Raw genomic sequence first — 23177 nt, forward strand, 5'->3', positions numbered from 1 at the left:
AGTGGTGACGAGATGGCAACCAAGTGACTGCAAGGACTCTAAATCATTCCCCACCATTCAGTTCAGTCAGAACTGAAACAGCTTAGATGAGAAGCGAAATGTTTACATGGAAAAACAAAGTCCAGTTGCCTTTTTTTGTGGGGGGGGGGGGAGCACATTTGGGGCAAGTATAGTGGTGGTATCTAATGGAAGTACAAATCAAGAAAGTGTTCCTGTATTTCATTAAGCAGTGTAGATTGTGTCCATATATTTTTATACTGTTGTTTTATCAACCGACGATATTATTTTATGCAAGGAAGGTGTGTTCCGTAGTAGTTTTAAAGTAGTACTGATAGCAGCCTGGGAATAATAGATCAGTAGCTTGTTTCTAACTTGTCCCTGTCCGTCCCCCCCCCTCCCAATAAGCTGTCCACTTCGCAACAATCGAGCAATTTCTACAAAACACAAGCCCTGGCTATTATACAGTAGAGTCTTTGGTACTCTGAATGTTTGCTTGCAGATGTTTCATTCCCAAGTAACATCAGTGTTGAGCACTAAAGAGGCCATAATTCAATCCTTGGCTACATCTTTTCTTATTGGTGGGGTATTGGAATCTAAAAAACCCCCAAAGCTCAAGTACTACTGAAACTTTTTAGGTCTTGTAATTCTGGAAAAGTTCCTTTTCTTTTGGTGGTGCATGCAAATGCACTGGAGAAGGTAATCTGCTTTTTTTTAAAAAACTAATAGGATGCGTTCTTCCCCTGGTTCCTGTTCCTACAGTGAAACTACTCTATGACTGTGTCTGTGTTACCCAACTAAATTTTCTGAGTTTACACAATCATAAAGTAATCATATGGAATAGATTTGCCTAGACTACAGGGTTGCCTGGCATTTTATTTAGTCTACTATATGAATCTAAACCTTGATTCGCAAACTGTAGTTTGCAGGAAAACCCTAAGTACTTGAGTTGAGTCCAAATTATGCTGCATATACCGATAATCTATGCAAGTAGGGTACTATTTCTATCATTAACAAATAAGATTCACAACTTGATAGTAGTTAATAAGCTAGTATGAAACCTTCATATTGTCGATAATTTATTTCAAGAATAAAATAGAAAAATTATATACACAAATATGGCTAATCACAATTATGTGTTAGACAACACAAGCAAATAAAAACTGAAGTAAAATGTAATCAAAAGCTTTCTATAGTAGGCAAAATAAATGAACCACTATTGTTATGCTACAACAAATGAACACATGGAAAACATCACCCAACTCTATGAAATAAATTTAACCTGTCCCATTTTAAAATTAAATATTTTTACAGTTAATCAGTCCTTTTCTTGAAGTTCACAACTTCCGTTACTAGTAATATCTCTCACTATAACCTTTACAATATACTATATATTCCTATATGGATGGGAGGGAGAGAGGGGGAGAGAGAGAGAGAGAGAGAGTCTCTAAAGTCTATAGCTTGAAACTTAATTCACAATCTGGAATGATAACATGGAATTAATATATTCACCCTTGGCTTATCAGATCACTTACTCAGTCCAGATCTTCGCTGGTTTTGCCCAGAATGGGAAACTTAGCTAAGAAGATTTAAACACCCTATAGCTGGTGGAAGTTCAGAAGCACAGGGATTTGTGACTGAAATCTTTCAAATCAATGTATCCTTAGCTTATGAAATTGGGAGGGTAGGAAGAAATATTCTTAGACTCATACAAACTATGAATATCTATGAATGGTACATCTGATAACAGGTAGGCCTTACTATATGAATTAATATTTGCTTGTTCAGCAGCTACAAAATACCATCTTTAGAAATAAGCTGTGTTCTTTTCTGTTGGTTGATAAATGAAAGGTTAGCAATTTTCACAAGTCAAGTAACTCTTCCATGTTCATTTATTCTGCTCAGTCACAGGGATGTTTCCGTCATTTTCTGCTGAAGGAAACATTACATTGAGTTAATCACTAGAGATATTTCCATATGATACACTTAAGAAATAAGGTGCTTGAGAATACTATCTTTTCTAGCAACAACCTCAAATTGACCAATTTCAGGGTGGGGGTGGAGAATGCTGGCATAAATTACTAAAGCTGGTTACAGTAATACAGAGATGCATTTGCAAAAGCAAAAATTCTGTATTTTACTAGTAATGTCATCTGCCTTTTCTTACCTGCCATTGCAGAGAAAAATAAGATTCTGTACAGCTGCAACAGTAGAATTTTCATTTTGTCCAGTGACAAGATGTCTATCAAGCACGACATAAACTGCATCTACCTTGCTGGCTGCAGAGGAAATATATATATATTCACTTCTTAATTTACACTTGTAACAATATATCATTTTTAAAAAAACCTAAGAAAAAATGTTACCTATTTTTTTCAAAATTAATTAAAAGTGCTTACTTTTCTTTCTTTACAATGTGTGAAAATCACAACTGAATGCTGCCATTGGTAAGATGCAGGAATTCATGTTTAACAGCCTTCTAAAAGGCCTTTAGAAGGTTAAGAATAAAGATCAGGTTGAGCCAAGGTAAGTCTTGTGCTTTCTCAATATAAGGAAAAAGGAGGAAAAATCAATTTCCTGGTTGGATAGCATCTCCTCTTTCAGAAAAAGAAGGAAAAGACGAATGATCGTCACATGTGGCAGTTCATTTCCCATACAGTATTATCTAAACCAGGATTTTAAGCTTACAATGTGCTTGAAACTCTACTTTATTTTGTGTGGTTTGTACCTCACATGCTACTTGACAGAATAGAGTATCACCCTGGTAATCTTTAGGCTGATAAAAAAATGAAGTACAGATCTGTGCCAGGACAGGGCTCTACAATGAGGCATTAAGCCATATTTTGCCTCTGATAGAGTGGAGGCTCTGTAAGTCTAATAAATGATGCCTAGTTCAAGAGTAGCTATGCAATCCTTACTGCAGATTACCATTCTACAACACATTGGCATTCTACTACATACCAGCATCAGGAAAGCAAGTGGGCCCCAGTTGATGCTAGTATGATCTTTATTCTGAATTTGCTACATTGCACACTTCGCTATTAATCAGCAACAGCACTGTTTAAAATGGGTGCCACAAACAAGAATAAAGTGGAGTTTGGTTTCTTAATTTAGGAAAAACGCATTTCTTAAAGCTTTTTAATTATAGGGTGGAGAGACTATGGTGTAACTTCATTGCTATGACCACTGCTGCAAATTTGATGCTATTAATCAGGTGGGAAATCAGGTCAAAATATTTTCTTCAGACTTCAGAAAACCACATTTGTCTCACTGTACTTTATTCTTAAGATCACAAGGTATGTAAAAAAGAAATCCTAGTCATCCATATTTTAAATTCCTATAAATTATTACACCACCATACTTTCTACTTTAATGTGTTCACAAAATTATTTAGTGATTCTAAATAGATACTGATTTTAACAAGTATTAATAAAAATCTGTCCGCAGAAAATATTAAAATGGCATACCACTAAAAGTAGCTCCAGAATCCTTTGAAAAGTCTTCAACAATAATGGGTAAACTGGCAAAACTAGGAAGTCTTACAAGTTCATAGACAGAAGGCTGAAAGAAACAAATACAAGTAATATTTTTACACTGTATTATATAAATCTCCCTATGCAGGAAGATTTATATTTTGGTTATAGAACTAAGTAGAACTTCACATAATTCAGCAAAGCAGTTCCTAATAAAAAGCATACAGTCAGGATCACTTTATATGAAACACAGAATTAAATGCATTACTGTTGCAGACAATTCCTCTAACTTTTACTAATTCAGTTTCATTGTAGCTATAACTCTATTTATATTATCTGCATGTGATTATCTTGAGATTACTACAGTACTTTGAGAATCTCTTGAATATAAAGCTAGATTTCAAAGGTTTTTTTAAAAGCAAATATACTCTTTTTGTGGTCATAAAATAAAATGCAAGTAAAGGAGACGTGCTTCAGCAAAAACATAAATCTTGAGGAAGATCTGTGACTGTAATATGAGAAATTCTGCCATATATGAAAAACAAAAATAAACTACATCATAATGCCTGGATATGTAGCAGCACCTGGGCAATCTTGATCCATTTCCAAAAATGTAGCAGGATCAGACCAGATGGGAGACCATTGTTGTAGGCTAAACCAGGACATTGAAAAGCATAAAAAGATAATGGAACTACAGATTCTACATAGGTAAGACTGTGAAATTATAGAAAATAAAGTGTTTTTTTCCGGTGAGACCCATCTATCAGGGCAACCTGGTCTACCCAATTATGGGACAGAACATACTGCTTCCACTTTATAGGAAACTAACTAGATATCCGTGCTTCGCAACGAAATTATGTGACTGGGCAATGCAGGAAAAATCTGGTTCACTCCGTTGGCACAGTGGTTGGAACACGTAGTGCAGTGGTTCTCAACCTGTGGGTCGGGACCACTTTGGGGATCGCCTAAGTCCATCGTAAAACACATATTTTCAATGGTCTTAGGAACCGAGACACCAATTTTAGGATTGGGGGTCCCCACATGAAGAACTGTATTAAAGGTTCGCAGCATTGGGAAGGTTGAGAACCACTGACATAAGGGAACATCACTCCCGCCGCCTTGAGTCCAGAAGCAGTTCCATAGGTGGAAGGTGTAGACATTTTGGCGAGGTACCAATGTTTAGTACTGTAAGGAGACCCAGACCATTCCTGAGTAAAGGAGTGCAACGTATGCCAATTTGAACTGAGGTAACAGAATGTGAGGCAACTGGCAGTTGGAACAGAATTCTTTCCAAGTGGGGAGGGAGAGTAGAATGTCTAACACCTTAGCATCAAAGCATGTTAATATAAGGCAACTGGCAGTTGGAACAGAGTTCTTTTCAGGTGGAGAGGGGGAGTAGAACTCCTTAGCATTAGAGCGTGTTAATTACTGTATAAGAAATACTAATGATCTGTTGGTCATTTCAAAAAATCCTTTCTTAACGAGCACCTAGAAGCCAAGAGGATCATATGTGCCAAATTTCAAGTTTGTAGGCTTTACGGTTCTGGAGATTTCATGATGAGTGTGTGGTATTTGGCTTTTATAGATATATAAAGTTTCATTCAAAGACTTAACTTTATAGAATGGAATAGAATAACAGAGTTGGAAGGGACCTTGGAGGTCTTCTAGTCCAACCCCGTTTGGGCAAGAAACCCTACACCCCTTCAGACAAATGGTTATCCAACATCTTCTTAAAAACTTCCAAAGTTGGAGCATTGTTCCACTGATTATGTCATGTAGGTTTCTAAAGAAACTTTTCAAGAAAGCTATCTATTGTGAAAAATGCACTGTTTCTTCAGCATACAATACCTACCCCTGTTAAGCTGTATTCTTGAAACACCCAGGATTTGTCTTCATTTGTGGCACAACATAAGGCAGCAACTCCATTTCCAATAGCACAAATAGGCTCTAATAAAAAAATAAACCTTTACATATATAACTTTCAAAGTTTTATGAAAATATTATTTTGAAATGGGTCTTTCTTTCAAAAACAGTATATCACATGCTGTATAAACGCAATGTTTATTATTTCCTATTGTACTTTTTTTAAAAAAATGCAACAGGGAAGGGGATCAAAAAGAAGAAAATACAATATTGATGATAATAGAATAAGCAATGTATATTCAAATCTATTCTTTTCATGCACCCCCAACAATTATTGAGCAGCTTGTGTATCTGATATATTGTACAAAATCTTTTCAAGGACTAGAATCAAACCAGAATAAATATTAAAGGTAATATGGTATGTGTATCTTACACATTAATCACCACTTTTTGCCACATGCTCTCCAATCTATGATGTCTCAATGTACACAATAGCACATAAAACACCAAGGAAGTTTACCTACTGTTCTCCGAACTGAAATGTTGCAATATTCTAGCTAAGTAGCCACTGTTTGCTAGATCTGTCAAAGCACCAGGACAGTCAGGGATCAACAAAGCATGGTATCTTGCACCTAGGTGAGAAAAAAAGGTAAAGCCTGAGTTCTATTATTCAAAACCAAAGCGGCAGAGATGACTCAAAAGACTAATGGACAATGCTGTCCTAAAGCATTTCCTGCTGTCTTATTTGCTCTACTTACAATAGATATATATATGAAGGTTTCATTGCATAAAAATTATAAATCAAATTTTAAATTAAATTTAACCAAAATAAAAAGCTTGTCTGGTAATAATTTCTGCAACCCACTCAGTATTCCCAAACAATGTTCAAGTCCAGGACAAGATCAATATATCCCAGAGGTATATTCAATCTGCCCAACTTTTCTGCTATCAGAGCAAACAGATTTGCTTCCCCATTTGCCCCTAAAATCTCAGTGTCAGGCATGCCTCCTTCAATATCCAAGAAAGAAAAACCTCAACTCCATTTGAATAGAGATAAAGTACTTTTACTAGATATGAATTGAAAGCAGCAAAAAGGAAAGCAAGAGCTGAGCCAAAAAGGCGCAAACAAGTACATATCAAATGATTTCCCAGCCCCCTCCCTCCAGTTACCCCAGCCCAGTGTCCAATCTGTAACTCCCTAAGGTGTCATATGGGGTGCATCTTCAAAAGGCCTCATCATGTTGGTATGCAAGACGGTTGGCCTTGACCAAGTCCAAACATCAGCCATCAGCATGCGCAGAAGATGGTGAGAACAAAACTCCCTTCAGTACCATATAATTCCCTTATGCAACAGTATGCTCCACCCTCCCCATTTCTATGGCAGCCGATAGCAAGCAAGCGAAGCAGAGGCTGACACTCAGTGCCCTTGGGGATAAATGTATCTGTGAGAAAGGCAGGGAGGAAACAAGCAAAGGGAGCACTGCTCACAAAATACCCATCCTTTAAAAATATAAGCCTTATACCCATCCCAACATCACTACTACCTAATGCCTTGATGGTGAACCTATGGCACATGTGCCGGAAATGGGACACAGAGCCCTCTCTATGAGCAAGCGAGCCATCACCCCAGCTGAGTTCCATCGCGCATGCGCACACACCTTCCAGGGGCCAGCTAATTTTTGGGAAGCGCATGTTCATAGATGCGCAGGGGGTCGCGTGCACATATGCAGGGGGGCAGCGTGCATGGGGAGTGTTAAATATGCATCGCATTATGGGTGGGCACATGCTTTTGGCACATGACAACAAAAAGGTTAGCCATCACTGGCCTAACGTCTCGAATCTGTACTACCTGTTCTGAAAACAAAACAGAATCTGAAACTAGTTTGATTATAAATTGCTCTCAATTATAATAATTTAAAGACACCATTAATTAAGTTTGGTTAGATAAAGGTGAAAACAAACTCCTAAATAATGCCAAGGGGAAATATGAAACCATGGCTTTTATTGGGTCTGAACTATAAGAACAATCAAAGCTTCGAGAACAAACTTTATCTTTTCCTCCTAAAAATGTGAATGGAACAAAAATAGCTTCAAGGCAACTCGATTATCAATTTAAATTATCTTTATTTTAAAATGCAATATGTGGTAGAAATGTATCTAGATACTTGAAAAGACCATTAATGTGTAGGTAACAAAGGGAGATACACCCAATCACAAGTCAAAAAATATCTCACCATCAGTTGATTCCAACTTGGCTGGATTTGCATAGGATTTCATACGGAAATCCTGGATCCAACGCATGTTTGCTTCATTAACCCCAACAAAATCAATTGGCTTCCCCTACAACAGTAAAGCCCAATTAATGCATCTACATTTAATAAGACTTTGGGATAAACATTTAGTGAAACAAAAAATATTTGGGGGAAAAATAGCCTGTCTCCATGAAGTAAACAAACTGTTATTGGTACTAAATGAAGATGTCATTTTTCATATAAATGGAAATACTGTCCAATACACACAAACACCTCCCAAAAATATTGTACATTTACAACTTGCACTCTTCTTAAAGAGCTTAGCTGGTTTTAGTTGCTTTTTAATAAAGCAATGCATTTACCAATTCCTGGATTTTGAGCCCCCTCTAGGAAATTGCATATGGAAACGAAAGAGAAAATAAATATATGAAAATAATGGGGGATAAAATTTATTTTCCACTTGTCCCCCCTTAGTCAATGTTACCTGTAGGTGCCTAGTTTGGAACACTGCAACTTCAGATTACATTCCATTCTAAGTCCATTACTGAAGGCCATTATTTCCTGTAACAGTTATTTCTTTCCCCTTTTTTAACCATCTTGTTTGGGGAAGAATCTATGGTATTTCATCACTTACTTAACCTAATATGGAACACTTACATTTACTTACCCCTGGGGTAGCAACTTGTAGATTAAAAGCAGAGCTCGCCAATGTAAAAGAGTGGAAGAAGGAATCAGCTGATACACCTGGTGGACAGATATAAGCACATTATGTGTAGTGGGAGCTTCTATATGGAAAAAGAAAACATTGGTATGGCTATATATCTAGGGGAATAAAATCTGGATGTGACCTAGATAGCAGCAGAGACATACTGAAAAAGTCATCTTGCTTTTTGTAACACAAATATGGGAGCATTCATTGATTATTCTTACTAAACATGCAAGCTTGATAGCCTTCACATTACTCAAAGTAAAAAAACAAAACGACTTAATAATTTTCATGTTGGTCTTGAACATACAAAAACAGGCTAGCCAAAACTTGCTAGAGATGAAGCTGTTGGAGTACGATGAGGACATTTATACTGAAGACTACCATCTTTCAAGGCGGCTAGATAAACTCCTGAAGGGAGGTATATTTTAAAAATAATGTAAAATAGAAGATTCAACCAAGAGCACTTATAAGCCTCAATGAACAGCCCAACAGAACGGTAATGTCTATGTTCTTGCAGGCAGAAAACAAAAACCATATCTGGGGCTTATGAGAGCTGAAACCCAATGTGTTTATGAGACCATAAGAATATGTTAATAGTATGTAGAAATTACATGGCTGGGCAACTATCGAATAATGATTATGCACATATAAAATGCAATAGACACTGATTAAAAAAGAGAAAGAAAAGTCCAGGTTGATATGTGGATGGGAGACCACCAAGAAATCTCAGGGCTAAAGGCTACATTAGATATGTCATCCAGGGCAGGCGAAAGGAGCTGCAGATAACTTCCGCGCTGCTGTCAGGAAAATCAGCCCATGTAAAAAGAGAAGCTGAACTCCACTTGAAGCAATTTATAAGGAACCATCACTCCGACGCAGTGATGATACAGTACTGTACTCTTACTGTATCGGTCAAATTGCCGGGAATCGCCTCCTCCAATCTCCTGCGTCCAGCTGCCTGGGAACCAGTCATGCGCACATCGGAGTATCAAAGGTCGGAAGAGCCACCCCCCACCGGGAAAGGGGCTGTTGCCTCTGACAATATACTCCTTTTCAGGGGCGATTCTCTCAACACCACCACCCCCTCCTCGCCTTTCCGTTCAGCGCCCGGAAGAGCCGAAGAGGAGGACGGGGAGGACCAGAGCCAGAGGCCTCACCTGCAGCAGCAGCGCTGGCCACAATGAGACACGTCGGCTTGCTGAGCCTCTCCGACATGCTGGCGGCGGCGGCAGCGGCAGGAGCCTCCCGGGGAAAAGGGAAGCGGGCTTCGCGGCTGGGAAGGAGGAACCTCGCCGCGCTTTCCGCCCATTAGCCCGCCCAGCTTTCGCTTTGCGCAAGCGCCCTCGAAGTAGCCACCCTCGAAAGGGGAAGAGATGGGCGGATTGGATAGCTTTCAATTGACTGTTTTGTCTGTTTGCCCCCCTTTTTCTAATCTGATGCCAGCCTTGGGTGGGTCTCTTTCTTGTAGCCAGAAATCCTCTAAAATAAAATGCACACGTTGTTACCATTGTATTATTGTTTTTTTTGCTTCCCCAACGCAGCTTATTTTATTTTTATTTTATTTATTTTGCTTTGTCAAGCATGTATGAGAAAACAAGTATGAACATAACATATAAACATATAAGTATAAGCAGGTATACGTATATACATAAGGAATGAGTACAAATAGATGGGAACAGTAGGACAGGGACGGTAGGCGCGCTGGTGCGCTTATGCACGCTCCCTTTACAGACCTTAAGAATGGGGTGAGGTCCACGGTAGACAGTTTTAAGGTTGAAATTTTGTGGAATGTAACAACACAGTCGGGTAGTGCATTCCAGGCATTGACCACTCTGTTGCTGAAGTCATATTTTCTGCAATCGAGGGGTTGTTTTTTTCTGCAATCGAACTTTAAAAAATTATTTTTTACTGGTGAGTCGACTTTGAAAAAGGGTCTTTTAATGCTAAATCTTTACCGTTTTTTGCATTGCTAGGAATTTCACTATTTTACATTCAGCATTTGCTGCCGCTTCTCTCGTTGGGGGGGACGGGACGGGACCCACCTTTTTCTCTCCCCATAACAGTAAGGGCTGTTTTATAGCAGAAGAAATGGATTCGAGTCTTGTAGCAACTGTTTAACTTTCCTAGAGCAATCTCAGTCTCTCAAATTGTATGTTATTATTGTATGATAATCTACGGAATTTCTGGAATGCTCAGGGTTGTATAAAGGACAGGTGTGGGGCACCTGAATCCAGGAGATGACGACAGAATATAAAATAAACTCTTTAATCTCTATAGATTGAAACTATTCTAGCCTTATCCAGATTAGAATCTTGAAGAAGCAGAGATTGCAAAGGGCATCTCTATTTTTCTTGGATCAGGTATGTAAATCATAATGATATAGTCATAATTATTCTTCGTGTGAAAACAAAAAGTGTGCACTATCTGTCTGTGCTATGAATATTCTCCTCTAATGGAAAATCCTATCAAAATCCTGAAACTACTATGCCATATTCAAGTATGATCCGAAAGGCAACCCCATTCTTCATTGTTCATATTACTTTGTAATAATTTAAGTAAAAAATAAAGTAGAAGAATACTAGCTGGCGCCATTGGGTCTTTGATTTGCTAAAAGGATGATATGAGAAGATGGTATTTTGTTTTATCGTGGATGTTTTTTTCTGTCTTGAAAGAGATGAAATGTCTCTATAATAGTCTGCTTGGCTCCTCACATTAATTTGGCTGTTCTGATATCCACTTGAGGCCATTTGGTTGGTATGGTATTTAGTTGCTGCTGCTGTTATATTTTTATTATGCCTTTTTTTAGCCAATTTCAACGACATGAATTGTTTCTAATCAGAATGTTTACTGGCAAGTTCCACTATTCTGGTCTTCTTTCTAGATAGTCTGATGCAGGGACTGGGAAGCCTCAGGTCAGTGATGGTGAACCTTTTTGGCACCTACTTGAAAAGGGAGCACACATGCGCGCATGCTTGTTTGGGATGTAACTCAGAAGAGGAGTTGCCCAGGGGGCATGCGCACACCAGAAAATGAACTTCCGATTTCCGGCACATGCATGCGCAGTGGCCAGCTAGTCTTCTGGTTACTGGTGTGCATGCACAATGTTCAGCTGGCCAGCGCACATGCTCATGCTGGAAACTGGAAGACCAGGTCTTCCAGTTTCCGGCACTGCCACACGCACAAAGGCCAGCTGATCAATGTGCGCACATGTGGGCCAAAAACACGGAAGACGAACAGGCGATGCCACACATGCCAGGCAAGATGGCTCCGCATGCCACTTCAAGCATGCATGCCATAGGTTTGCCATCATGACCTTAGATCATCCTCCTCAGATTGATCAGCCTCAGGTCTGTGGCTTTGTCCTTCCAGAGGCTGATATTCTATAGCAGTGTTTCTCAACCTTGGCAAGTTTAAGTCCTGTGGACTTCAACTCCCAGAGTTCCCCAGCCAGCTGTGCTTTTTTAACACTGGGTGACCTTCTTTTGTGTTAATCACTTGCAAGCGAAGTTCATTGTTTTAACTGTCCTAGGTCAATTCCCCTCTTCAGGTACATTTATTTAAATTCAGATTTACATGTATTATTTTTATGCACAGGTAGCAAAAGTACAATTTGATATACTAATTGTGTATAAAGTTGCAATATTGCGTTCATTCATCCATTCATTTCTAAGTATATAAGACTGTACTTTTAATTATTTTAACAGTCCAGGAGAGGTGTCGGACAATACGTTCTTCCAATAATGTATAGATAGCACAGGCTATTTTTAAGATTTGGAGAACAATTTTTCCAATATTTCTTTCTTGTTCTTTTATTGCAAATGTGCTATTTTAAGTAGATACCTTTTCATTTGCAAAAACTGTGAATTGCAAAAATCCTTCAGAATTGGGATAAGATGTGGCTGCTTTAATCATTCAGAAGAGGTATATTTTAAAAGTTCTCTCACAAACTGCTTGTTACTTTAGATCAGGGCTGTCACACTCCCGGCCCATGGGCCGGACGCGTCATGTGCTGGTTTAACCAAGGGGGAGAAAAGTCCCAATATGTCATGTGACGCCACCATGACAATGTGAGTTTGACAACCCTGCTTCAGATGGTAAGTCATCATCTTGCTATAAAAGCCTGATATACATGTCTGATATAGATATTGGCTATAAAATATTTTTTTTATTTGATAATAATTGTAGTAAATTGTAAAGAAATAAAAAATTACATAATGGACCTATTTTACATTTTAAGTCTTTTTTACGTATTTGTATCATTCATATATATAGTTAATTATTATATTGTTTCTACTACTTACTTTCCCTTTTTAGGTCATAATTTCAATGTATTATGCACGCTCAAAACCTTGTTCATATAGTTACTGTAAAACAGAAGTATCTCTTTCAGGCACTGCAAATTAATTCAGCATTTGTCATAGACGGATGTAATTTAAAGTAACTCACTATTTAGTCAAAGAAAAAGACAGAGTAACACTTGTGAAAAAGACCTTAAGTTGTATAGCTGCGTAATAATGTCATGGCTTTTATGCAAGATTATTTGTCTTAATTTGCCTCCAATTAAGAAGGCAAACTCCAATTCTAATTTCGTTCTTCTTTGGGTCTGATTTTCCAAGACCATATTTCTCATGGTCTCAGAACTGTCATCCTGAAATATTTTAGAAGACCGGAATTATCTTGAAACTTCAAAAACTGAGGTACAGTACATGTAGATGATTTCAGAGAAGGACTACACCAATATTCCATTGGCATAATTGAGATCTAGAAATTAATGCTTGTTACTCAGCTGTTGACTCACAATTGCTATCTAGATTGACTATGAACAAGGACTCACAATAAGCTTTAGCATAGTCTACACTTTCCTGTCTTTGTATACTTCCAGATTCATTATTTCTTAGAATGGATTCATACGTTAAGGGAAGTAAAAAAGAAATGATATTATGGTTTACTAACCTAACGTAACACAGAACAAAAGCTGAACATATTGTTCTAGTTCTCCCCTCACCCAGATTTCTCATTTATGACCATCTCTAGGATTTGCACCAAAATCTGGTTTGCCATGGAGAAAAATAACAAATATTCACTTCCTCCTAATCTCCATGAAGTTTCATTCCAAACATGTTTGATTTTGAGCTCATCCCGTTTACAGTACTTTAGTCCATATCACTTTCATGGTTGTTATAAAAGACCAGTTTTTCAGTAACAAGACGTGATACCACAAGAATCTTTCTAAGCATTATGAGAACATTCAAGAACACCGAAAATTTGGTTCTTATACATAACAGGGGACCTGCACTTGGAATCATTTGTTCCACAGTGAGCCACCAACAAATCAGTGATGATGATTAGGGTGAAGGCTTCCTATTCCCAAGCTAACCAATTTTGTAAAGAAGAATTTACCTTCTAGCTAGAAATAGAGGTACAGAGTTTACAAACGTTGCCATATAGCTGAAATTATCTCATAGGTATTTTCCTAACTACAACATAGTCTCAACATAATGCCTTAAAATGACTTAAATTTCCTCTGTTCCTGAATCATAATAGGAAAAAAAATAATTGGAAATGTATTGCCAGGAGCATTGTTCTAAATATGGTTCTCTATAATTCCCAGGCCCTTCAGCTACTTCTACTATTCTTTACTATCCCTGTGTTATTTCCTGAAATGGTATCAAGAAAAAATAAAAAGTATAGGTAATGCAAGCCTAAATTGGAGCAATATTCATATTACAGAATTGTACTTTTGTTTCTTGAATTCCCCGTCTTAAGGGTCTGTTTGCTGTTAGATTTAAATAAAAATTATAAACAAATATCAGTTTTGATTATGCATTTGGCTAATTTATAATGTTTTGAGTAACAGGATTGCTTCTTTTTATGATCCTGTAATCCCTTAATTCAGGAAAGAGTTGGAGTGACTGAATGGAGCTGAACATTTACTTCCTGATGCCCTGTGGAGTTCACAGCAGATATTTTTTTCTTTATGCCCTAGTAGAGGAACATCTGCTGATACCTAGGATTGAACTCTCAACCTTCCAAATGGGAGGCGTCTTCACCACTATGTCACCAGGATTGCTGTTACTGCCCTAATTAATCAATCATTCTTGGTTTGTGTTCAGGAAGCTATGTATTACAGTTTTCTTTTTTTTTAAAAAAGGGTTATACTGAAATAAAACATGAAGATAACTGTAGGAATTATACAATATACATGTATATCTATATAGATATATATAGTTTATTTCACACAATCCTGATAATAGTTACAGGTATATTGGGAATCATTTACAGTTCCATAGAAAATGGAGTGACTATGTAGCTTCTGATGCAAATAACATACGGTGCGTAAAGCATACACGTTCCCAGTCAACCCACCCCACCATTCACACAATGAATTTTCAAAGCTAAGACTAGATTCAGCTACGTAGGAAAGCCTTGAGAATGCTAGGATACAGTGTTGGGTGTCATACAACACTGTAGGTCACAAATGGGACAAGCTAAACTACTTTAATTTTCAGTCTAATAGTTCTACTCTACCTGCATTATTGCATTTATACGCATTTTAAAATTCAAATAAAAGAATACTATATGGGAAAGGAAAAATTATTTGCCATTTTAAGGAGCTGAGCTGAAGCTCATACAAAGTGTCCATAGAAGCATAGGCAATATCAGGAGATTTCAAAAGGTTCAGATTTATTTTCTAACTTAAAGTGGTGTTATTTCACATTTGCTTTGACAAAAGATAGTCTGCAACAGTTGACTTCAAAATGAAAGAAAGGAAACACCTTAATCTCTGTTATGTATAGTCCAACATATGTTAAGTTAGCATTTACCAACTTTGTTCTTTCCAATTGTGCTGGACTATATCTCGGAACTGGGTGGGTTATAGCCCAGGACCTATGAAGAATCTCAAGTTGTTCATGTTAAGTGTGCCTGTTGAGTAAGGGAAATAATCAATGCTATAGGCCTCTCAAATTAATGGGGAGACTCTTTAGTAATGTTACATCATTTTAAGAAACAATTTTTGCTGTGGAATACATTTTGTATGATTTTGTTGTTTTGTTTAAATGAATCTAGACGCAGATAGCAAACATTCAGATTGAATCAACTAGCATTTTCCATCTACAAGGATTACTTTGGGCCTTCCCTTAACCATAAATATAGGAAAAGACATAAGAAATATGAGGGGGTGGGAGATCATCTCAAATACATTTACGAAGAAGGACACGGATATATCACAAAAGGGGTACACTCCTTGCATTTTTGGTAGCTTGGGAAACTGGTTGAAGCTTCTATGGTTGAAAAATTAGCAACTGATTAGACAATTTTAATTGCATTACGTAGCGCTCATCAATTCTGCACAATGAGATATAATGATGGAACTGTAGCTGCCAGCTTCTAATCAAGGCATGGCTTTGAGATTGAAACAGAAAATTCTAACAGAACTATCTTTCATTTCCCAGATGCTTTGGGCCACATTTATATTAAGAAACAGAAGAAATATTAAGTAATTACATCAGCTGATACTCTCCCCCCCCCCCCCCCGTTCATCCTAGACTACAATTCAGTCATAATTTAAAATGGTGTTGGCGTCAGACTAAAATGAAGACTGCTTGGCAGAGTGTGGGGGTTTTTGTATTGTGGAGGTGGTCAAGTCGGCATCTTAATAGATGGTTGGGGGGGCAAAGGAGTGATATAAAAAGAATGGAAGCTAGACAGAGCCAAGACTTTGGATAAAAGTATAGTCTTAACATTTGCTCACTTGTACATACATTTGTCTAAACTTTATTTTTAGATGCTAGTTCTTATCATTACATTTTATTGTCTTCACTCATCTAAAACCACCATCCAGATCTTACTATACAACAAAACTGGCTTTTTGGGGTGAGAAGGAGTTTCTTATCCTTTTACTAGTTTTCTCTCCTTCTTTTTTCACACTTTAGTCACTTAAAGAGAGAAACACGATCCATTTCTGTGAAATGTACAGGGGCAATGCTTAAAACCAGCCAAGAATATAGAGTAGCCTCCCCTAACTCATTTTTAGTACTGAATAGTGAAATCTGAGTCTTTCTTTCAGGTTAAAAAAGAAAATATGTTGGGAAAAACCTTACACAATGAATTCAAGTATCAGCAAGAATGAATTACTGATGCAGTTGAAGCATCGCTGCAATTATAGCTGTGTCACCTTGAATACCCAGTTCATGCATAAGTTCCAGTATGTTTAATAAAGCAACTCTCTTGAATGTCCTGTACAAGGCTGATAAAGGGCTGGTCTCCCTGACTCTAATGATACAAGTTTATGGCCAGATTGAGATTGCTATTATCTTTTAATAGCACTTATATGCCACTTCATAGTGCTTTACAGCCCTTTCTAAGCAGTTTACAGAGTTAACATATTGCACCCAATAATTTGGCTCCTCATTTTACCCACCTTGAAAGGATGGAAGGCTGAGTCAACCTTAAGCCTGGTAAGATTTGAATTGCCGAATTGCAGCTAGCAATCAGCTGAAGTAGCCTGCAATACTGCACTCTAACCACTGCACCACCTCGGCTCAGTATTTTGTACTAAGAGGCTGTACAGCAACAAAGAAGGAATGTGAGGGAACTGTCTTTCCAAATTTATATGCAGAATGAAAACTATTTCCCACCAAATAAGCATGTTTAAGAAGTTTGGCCTACTGAATGTGGATTTTTTTTGATAAGACATGATAGACTTACATGAAATGTGTATTCCTCTGTTAGCAGGTTATACATGGGCATCCACAGGGCAGATTGGGTGGAGAGAGAATTACAGATGTATCATTACATCATCATATAAATACAAAGGCTGTGACTTAGCTAATTGTATCAGGTATTGTGATATCATTACATTAATGCACCACTTATACAATGATGTCATTTTGCTATTACAGCAGTTTGCTAATGAATTTGCTGAAGCTATCACGTCTTCTCAGTGTTCAGACACTGTCTCAAGATCAGTTTCCCCAATTTCATTTCATTAAAATTAAAGACGGGGGCAAGGATGACAGTTCCAATATTAGCAACAAACGTCTCTGTCATAACTAAGAAGGAGTGTGTCCAATTATTTTTCACATCCTCTGTGTCTTAACATTAGCTCCAGCTGCATTTATACTCATATATGCCATTTGATATTGGAAGTGCCCAGTTGGAGCAGACATTTAATATTAGCTGACCCTTTCCTACCTACCCACAGAAAAAGCTGCACTCACTTATTTTGTAAAAAGAACTTAAAAGTCAATACAATTTACTCTAGAATGTACTTTCTGAGGATTGCACTGTATTTAAAAACAATGTTGAATCTTGAGAGCCAAAGTTATAAACTTTTCTTGTCCATAAAGCTCAAAGAATTGCCTTGAGTACATTCATTCTCAATCTAAACAATGGAGGAGGGCTGGTATGTAAACTTGGAGGGGTAGGGAAAGAGTAAAAATACCAAGTAAGAAACCAGTTAGTTGATGAGTTGTATAATAATCCAGCTGATCTGCAACAATAAAGAGAAACAATACAATTTTGCCCATAGCAGTATGGCAAAAATTGAAATTTGAGAGTGGGGGGGAGATCCATAAAAAAACCAATAGAAATCATCCTGACTTCACTCAAGACATACAAAGGTCCCAGTTGAAGATGGCTAGCCTTCTGAAGGAAGTGTTTTGTTACTCTATCACTAATGATAATAGAAGAGTATCAACAGCCTTGGAACTAGAGAAATGCTTACATGGGATTGTTGTACTATACGAAGTATAGACAATATTAGATATGCCAATGTTAAACTTAGCAGCAATTTCCCTGGTGCCAATAAGCAGCCAAAAACCACTAAGTAAGGAGACAAGACATATGAAGGGTTGCACAAATCAGGATGCAGTTCATGCTGATTTGTTCACCTTTAAAAGAAACAAACGCAAATGTTTGTGACACCACATTCAAAAGCTTACATGACATTGCTTACCAAAGTGAGACATAACTAACCTTTCTACTGCAAATTGCCCATTTCCATAAAGCACAAGTTCACTGAGCTTGGCCTACATAAATGAACACATTTTCCAGATGTCCACTGTTCAAAGCAAGAATGAGGAAGCATTTGCTGTGTTTATTATTGCAGTGAAATAGACTGGAGATGTATTTGTGGAGTATATAAGAACACATGCAGCAAATTAGCCCTGTTTTGCATCACTATCGTTTCCCTAAGGATCAATTTGGGGCAGGGGCAAAGATGATACACCAAATCTCAAGAGAGAAGTAAGCTTGCACATATTATCATACAGATCCACCATCAAATTATATTTAGGAATATCTGTTGATGCCATTCTTTGGGCAGAATAGATTCTTCCTTCCTCACCCTTCCCTGCTCCAGACTGTTATCAATTGTTCCAGAATAGTTTGGGAACATGTATTAGAGGCAAGCAGAGAAAGTTCTTTTGTAGACGCAGCAGTCCATCAATCAGAGGGGTTCCTTACAAGCACAAGACGGATTATTATACATTCATCAATTAGCTAAATGTGTCTTTGTTTATTGAAAGGAAAATTTGGTTTTGGCTACTGTACAATGGAATGCAAGTGGCACAAACACAGACACTTCGTGTGAATGCAGGTGTGCAGATAAATGGTTGCATTCTGCTTTTCTACAAAGAATACAGGTTTTGTAGCTTTACAAAAATTATAATGTATATACACAGATTCTCAAATAAGGCAGGGTTAGGAAAGCTTGTACACATATACACAAGAATACAGATTTTCAGATGGGGAGTAGGTTCTGAAATATTATTCAGAACAATGGGATATCACGATATTAAACAATGACTGCCAGTGAATGATTCCCTTATAGACCTAACCTATAAGATCACAGCCATAAATGCAAGAGAGAGATGATTAATTGTAGCTTAGGTCAGTATTTCTCAATTTTGGCAACTCTTGAGATGTATGGACTTCAACTCCCAGAATCCCCCCCACCCCAGCCAGCCATGTTGAGGTTCACACATCTTAAAATCACCAAGGTTGAGAAACACTGGCCTAGGCACTACTATCATGATTTTACTATACTTCTGAATTTATATTTGTGACTTTAAAGTGATTGGGACTAAAAATACAAAGAAATCTAGTGTATAGGCTAGTTTCGGCACATGATAAGATGAAAACATGATACACACACATCACACACACACACACACACACCAAACATCGATTTTTTACTAAATCTGATCTAATTGGTATAGGTGTGTTGTATTAATACACACGCACACGTTTCACACTGGCATGGTCCATGCAGGGGGAAAAAAATCTACTAAATAAGAGATGGTCATTCAGTCATCTTACATTATAACCAATGCTCCGGTGTCCAGATTCTTTCTGTCAGGGAAATATTTTTAGTATCTGTATCAAATAACTGTTTCCTCCCTCCCCACACACACATCTGTTTTTAATCATTTCAAGAAGACCACTAACATAACAAGGCTATTTAAAAACAGGAAATTTCCTCTAATCTTCAGCATCACAGTTCAAATGTTATGGGGGGAAATGGCTCCTGTGAATCAGTCTTTGTTATTTCATTGCCTAATTTCCAATGAAATACATGAGGAAATTACTCTCCTGGTGTATCTTGAATTAAAGCTATAAAATGTTGAAATGAAGATCATCCATTGGGTTCAAATTCTTGCATTTGGGCAGTTATTCTATATGCAGATTTTCTTATATTCATATTCCTGATGAAATAAAAGATACACTCTTATGCTTTTGGTGTTTGTTGTTTTTCTTGATTCCCCTTCATAGCACAAATTGGTATGTAACTTTATATGGAGAAGCTTCAGCATTTGTTCAAAATCCATACGCACAAATGAGCTTTTCAACTTCCCAAAAGTTTAAATCACATAGATTTAAATATCTGATTTTTTTTTTTAAAAAAAGCTTTTTTAAAGGTATCTAAATTCTACAAAGGGTACTTGGCCAATTCATAGCCAGAGTTGCATTTAACATGCATTTAAATGGCAGAGAAAGACTACTTTACTAGATTCCAAAGCTATTCCAATCAATGGCTAAACTATATTTAGTACCATGCTTTGTAGACATTGTGTGATAGATGGTGAGCCAAAATGTTGCCTTCTGGGCTTTAGTTAGTAATCTCAGTAGGCTAAATTTGCCTCTTGAACTCTGATAGCTTCTATTCCAAAGAGAACTTTGTAATTTAGGTTGAGATTATACTTTGATGCTCTGACAATGAACCAAAATAGGTGGATGGAACCACATGGTCTTCAGATTAGTGAAGATGCTGCCTTTTTATGCATCTTTGAAAATATTTTAGTGAGCTGGATACAGGATACTACATGGGTCCTCCTGAAGAGAAAGTGTTCATTTCATCTGCTCTTCCATGGCCCAACTAAAAGCAAAGGATTCTGAAAATGATGCTGGAACCAAGTTTACAGCTGACCAAAAAGTGGGATGGAGAGAAGTTATGGAAAGAAAATACAAAATAGCATCTATTGACCAGGAAAAACAAATCTGGGAGGGTTTTTTTTTTCAGGACCCTGGCATACTAACCTTAAGCAAGACCTACCTATCTCTCTCTTGCTATATACTGCATATTTATAAGTATGTATAGAAGTGATTGCATGCACTGATGTCAAAAGGAACAGTACACAACCTAGGGGAAATTCTGTTCCCTGCATTCCTTAGGTTTCCTATTTTTTCCGAGCTAGGATGGCTACTCCTATGATCACAGCTATGGCAGCTACTGCAGCCCCTCCAAAGATGAGCAGGGGCTTGATGTTCTCAAACACGGTGCTCCCTGGCGACTCTTCTGCACTGCTCTCTTTATGCTCGGAGTTGGCCTCAGGCCCCTCGGCTGCTGGCACTGCAGTAGGCTTCAGGTTGCTGTGGTCATTCAGCATGGCTGCCTCGCTGGGTGCTGTGGCCCCCTTTTTTGCAGGGGTGGTGGCAGCAGGAGTTGGCTGCTCCTTGGGTGCTTCTTTCTTATCAGTGCTTGCCGCAGGCCCAGAATGAGGTTTCTCAGACTTTGCTGAGCTAGCACTCTTGGTATCAGTCTTGTTTCCACTTCGGGTGCTTTCTTTAGACTCCATTCTGCTCATGAGAGTGGCAACGGCTGGATATCACCTAAACTCAACTCAAATCAAAGCAGAGGGATGTGAAGCCAGCTGCTGAGATGGCTCTCTTCCTTCGGCCCAAAGAGAGGACCTGCCTCACACTCCTGGACCTTGGAATAGCTGCGGCTGGGTCTCTCCAAAAGGTGTCCTCCTCAAAGGATATCTTTCCTGAACATAGTATAATTCCTGAAAGATCAAGCAGAAACACATAGGTCAGAATATACAGTAAAACCCATATAAAGAAACATTATTCACACCTTGCATTTGGACATGACTTTTCATTTTTATTTCACTTTATACTATGGCATTTTTATGCTACGCACCTGTATGGCAGCTGTTACAACAAACTGAGTTATGCTCCAACATTTTTCTCATTAATAGTATTGTGTCTTTGCACAACATTCACTTTTGTTTTTCAAGTCTGGACCATAACTAGAGCCTTCCATTTCAGTCTCCTGCATAAGGGCACCTCGATGATCAATACACAAGGTTTCCAAAATCTTTATTGCTAGTTTCAGAACAGGAATTTGAACCTAATAAAATATGGGCAATCACTTCCTGGTGACCAATGTTCCCTCTAATTTTTTTTCAGTGTGAGCGGAAAAGTACAGTGTTTGAGCTGCACAGTTTCATGCCTGAGCACCTAAGAGAGCAACAGTTTGAACTGCTGTCACGTCTGCTGGACATTTGCGCAACATTCCAAGCGTCAAGCGCCGATTGCGAGCGAGGTTTCAGCCTGATGAATGCCAGGCATGAAAATGTGCCACTCAAACACTATACTTTTCCGCTCACCCTGAAAAAAAAGGCTCTCTGCTCAGCTTTTAGATTGTTAGACTGGCTAGAGAGAGACATGGCACCAACAGCCAGGGTCCTGGCATTTTGCAGGCAACCTGTCCTCTCACATTCCTTTGGAATGCAACCCATCACATTTGAATTAGATTTTGCCAATTGTCCTATTGGAAGATAATCCTATTATTCTAAAATACGACTAACTCAATATTAAAAACTGTAAATATTTAATGCTGATAAATAATAGCAGTAATTGTTATTTAGTATGATTAAATCAGTATTGATATATCAATATAATATCTATCAAAATTGACAATAAACACTAAAATAACAATACAATACAAATATATAATGTGGAATATAAATGTAATAAATATAATATATAAATGCAACATAAATGTAATAAAATAATTTATCATGAAACTCTCCCCCTTTAAAGTAGTAAGATCAATTAAATAGTCTAGCAAGTTTGGACTATATGCTATATGTTATGTTACTTAAGAATATATATACCTCAGAATCAGATACAACATCCACATCATTTCCAACTGAGTCAATAAAATCATATGCCATGCCAAAACTATTTTAAATAAAGATATGAAATTAATCAAGTATTGCATTTATTTTTCAAAATGAATGTACAATTTTTTTATTATTTAAGTTTTGTACCCTATCTTTTCTAACTAACGTTAACTTTAAAAAGATGTTACATCAGACTACAATACAAGTAATTAAATGAAGACTAAAATAAGTGTTTTGGCATATTGAGCTTTTTATATTTCTTTCTTATATTGCTTCCTTAGTTGAGAACTTCCTCCTCAGCTTTCTTACGCATTAACTGTTTGTTGCTTTTATGGTTTATTCATTCACTGCTCCATCTTCAGTTTTTTTCACAGGGGGCAGGGCTTCCTTCCTTCCTTCCTTCCCTCCACTTTGGCCACCAATTTTAATCCAATTCTCTCTCTCTCTCTCTCTCTCTCTCTCTCTCTCT

General features: G+C 37.6%; 2 protein-coding genes across 3 annotated transcripts; both read right to left on the reverse strand.

Moving 5' to 3' along the window:
* Positions 1-1052: 1052 nt before the first annotated feature.
* GATD1 (glutamine amidotransferase like class 1 domain containing 1) lies at positions 1053-9605 on the reverse strand. 2 transcript variants are annotated; one of them, XM_032229601.1, is made up of 8 exons: positions 9452-9605; positions 8253-8329; positions 7568-7673; positions 5858-5965; positions 5323-5417; positions 3465-3558; positions 2165-2276; positions 1053-1929 (listed from the first exon to the last, which is right to left on the reverse strand). In XM_032229601.1, exons 1-8 carry the CDS (start codon positions 9507-9509, stop codon positions 1920-1922), a joined length of 660 nt encoding a protein of 219 aa, XP_032085492.1. In that variant the 5' UTR covers positions 9510-9605; the 3' UTR covers positions 1053-1919. The 2 variants fall into 2 exon arrangements, with proteins under 2 accessions (XP_032085492.1, XP_032085500.1); XM_032229609.1 differs by having other exon boundaries at positions 1053-1926; positions 9452-9604.
* Positions 9606-18736: 9131 nt separating this feature from the next.
* CEND1 (cell cycle exit and neuronal differentiation 1) lies at positions 18737-21564 on the reverse strand. The gene has a single exon (XM_032225365.1). The coding sequence runs from the start codon at positions 21380-21382 to the stop codon at positions 20975-20977; it is 408 nt and encodes a 135-aa protein (XP_032081256.1). The 5' UTR covers positions 21383-21564; the 3' UTR covers positions 18737-20974.
* Between the last annotated feature and the right edge of the window lie 1613 nt (positions 21565-23177).

The sequence above is a fragment of the Thamnophis elegans genome, chromosome 1, assembly GCF_009769535.1.
Source record: "Thamnophis elegans isolate rThaEle1 chromosome 1, rThaEle1.pri, whole genome shotgun sequence".
NCBI lineage: Eukaryota > Metazoa > Chordata > Lepidosauria > Squamata > Colubridae > Thamnophis > Thamnophis elegans.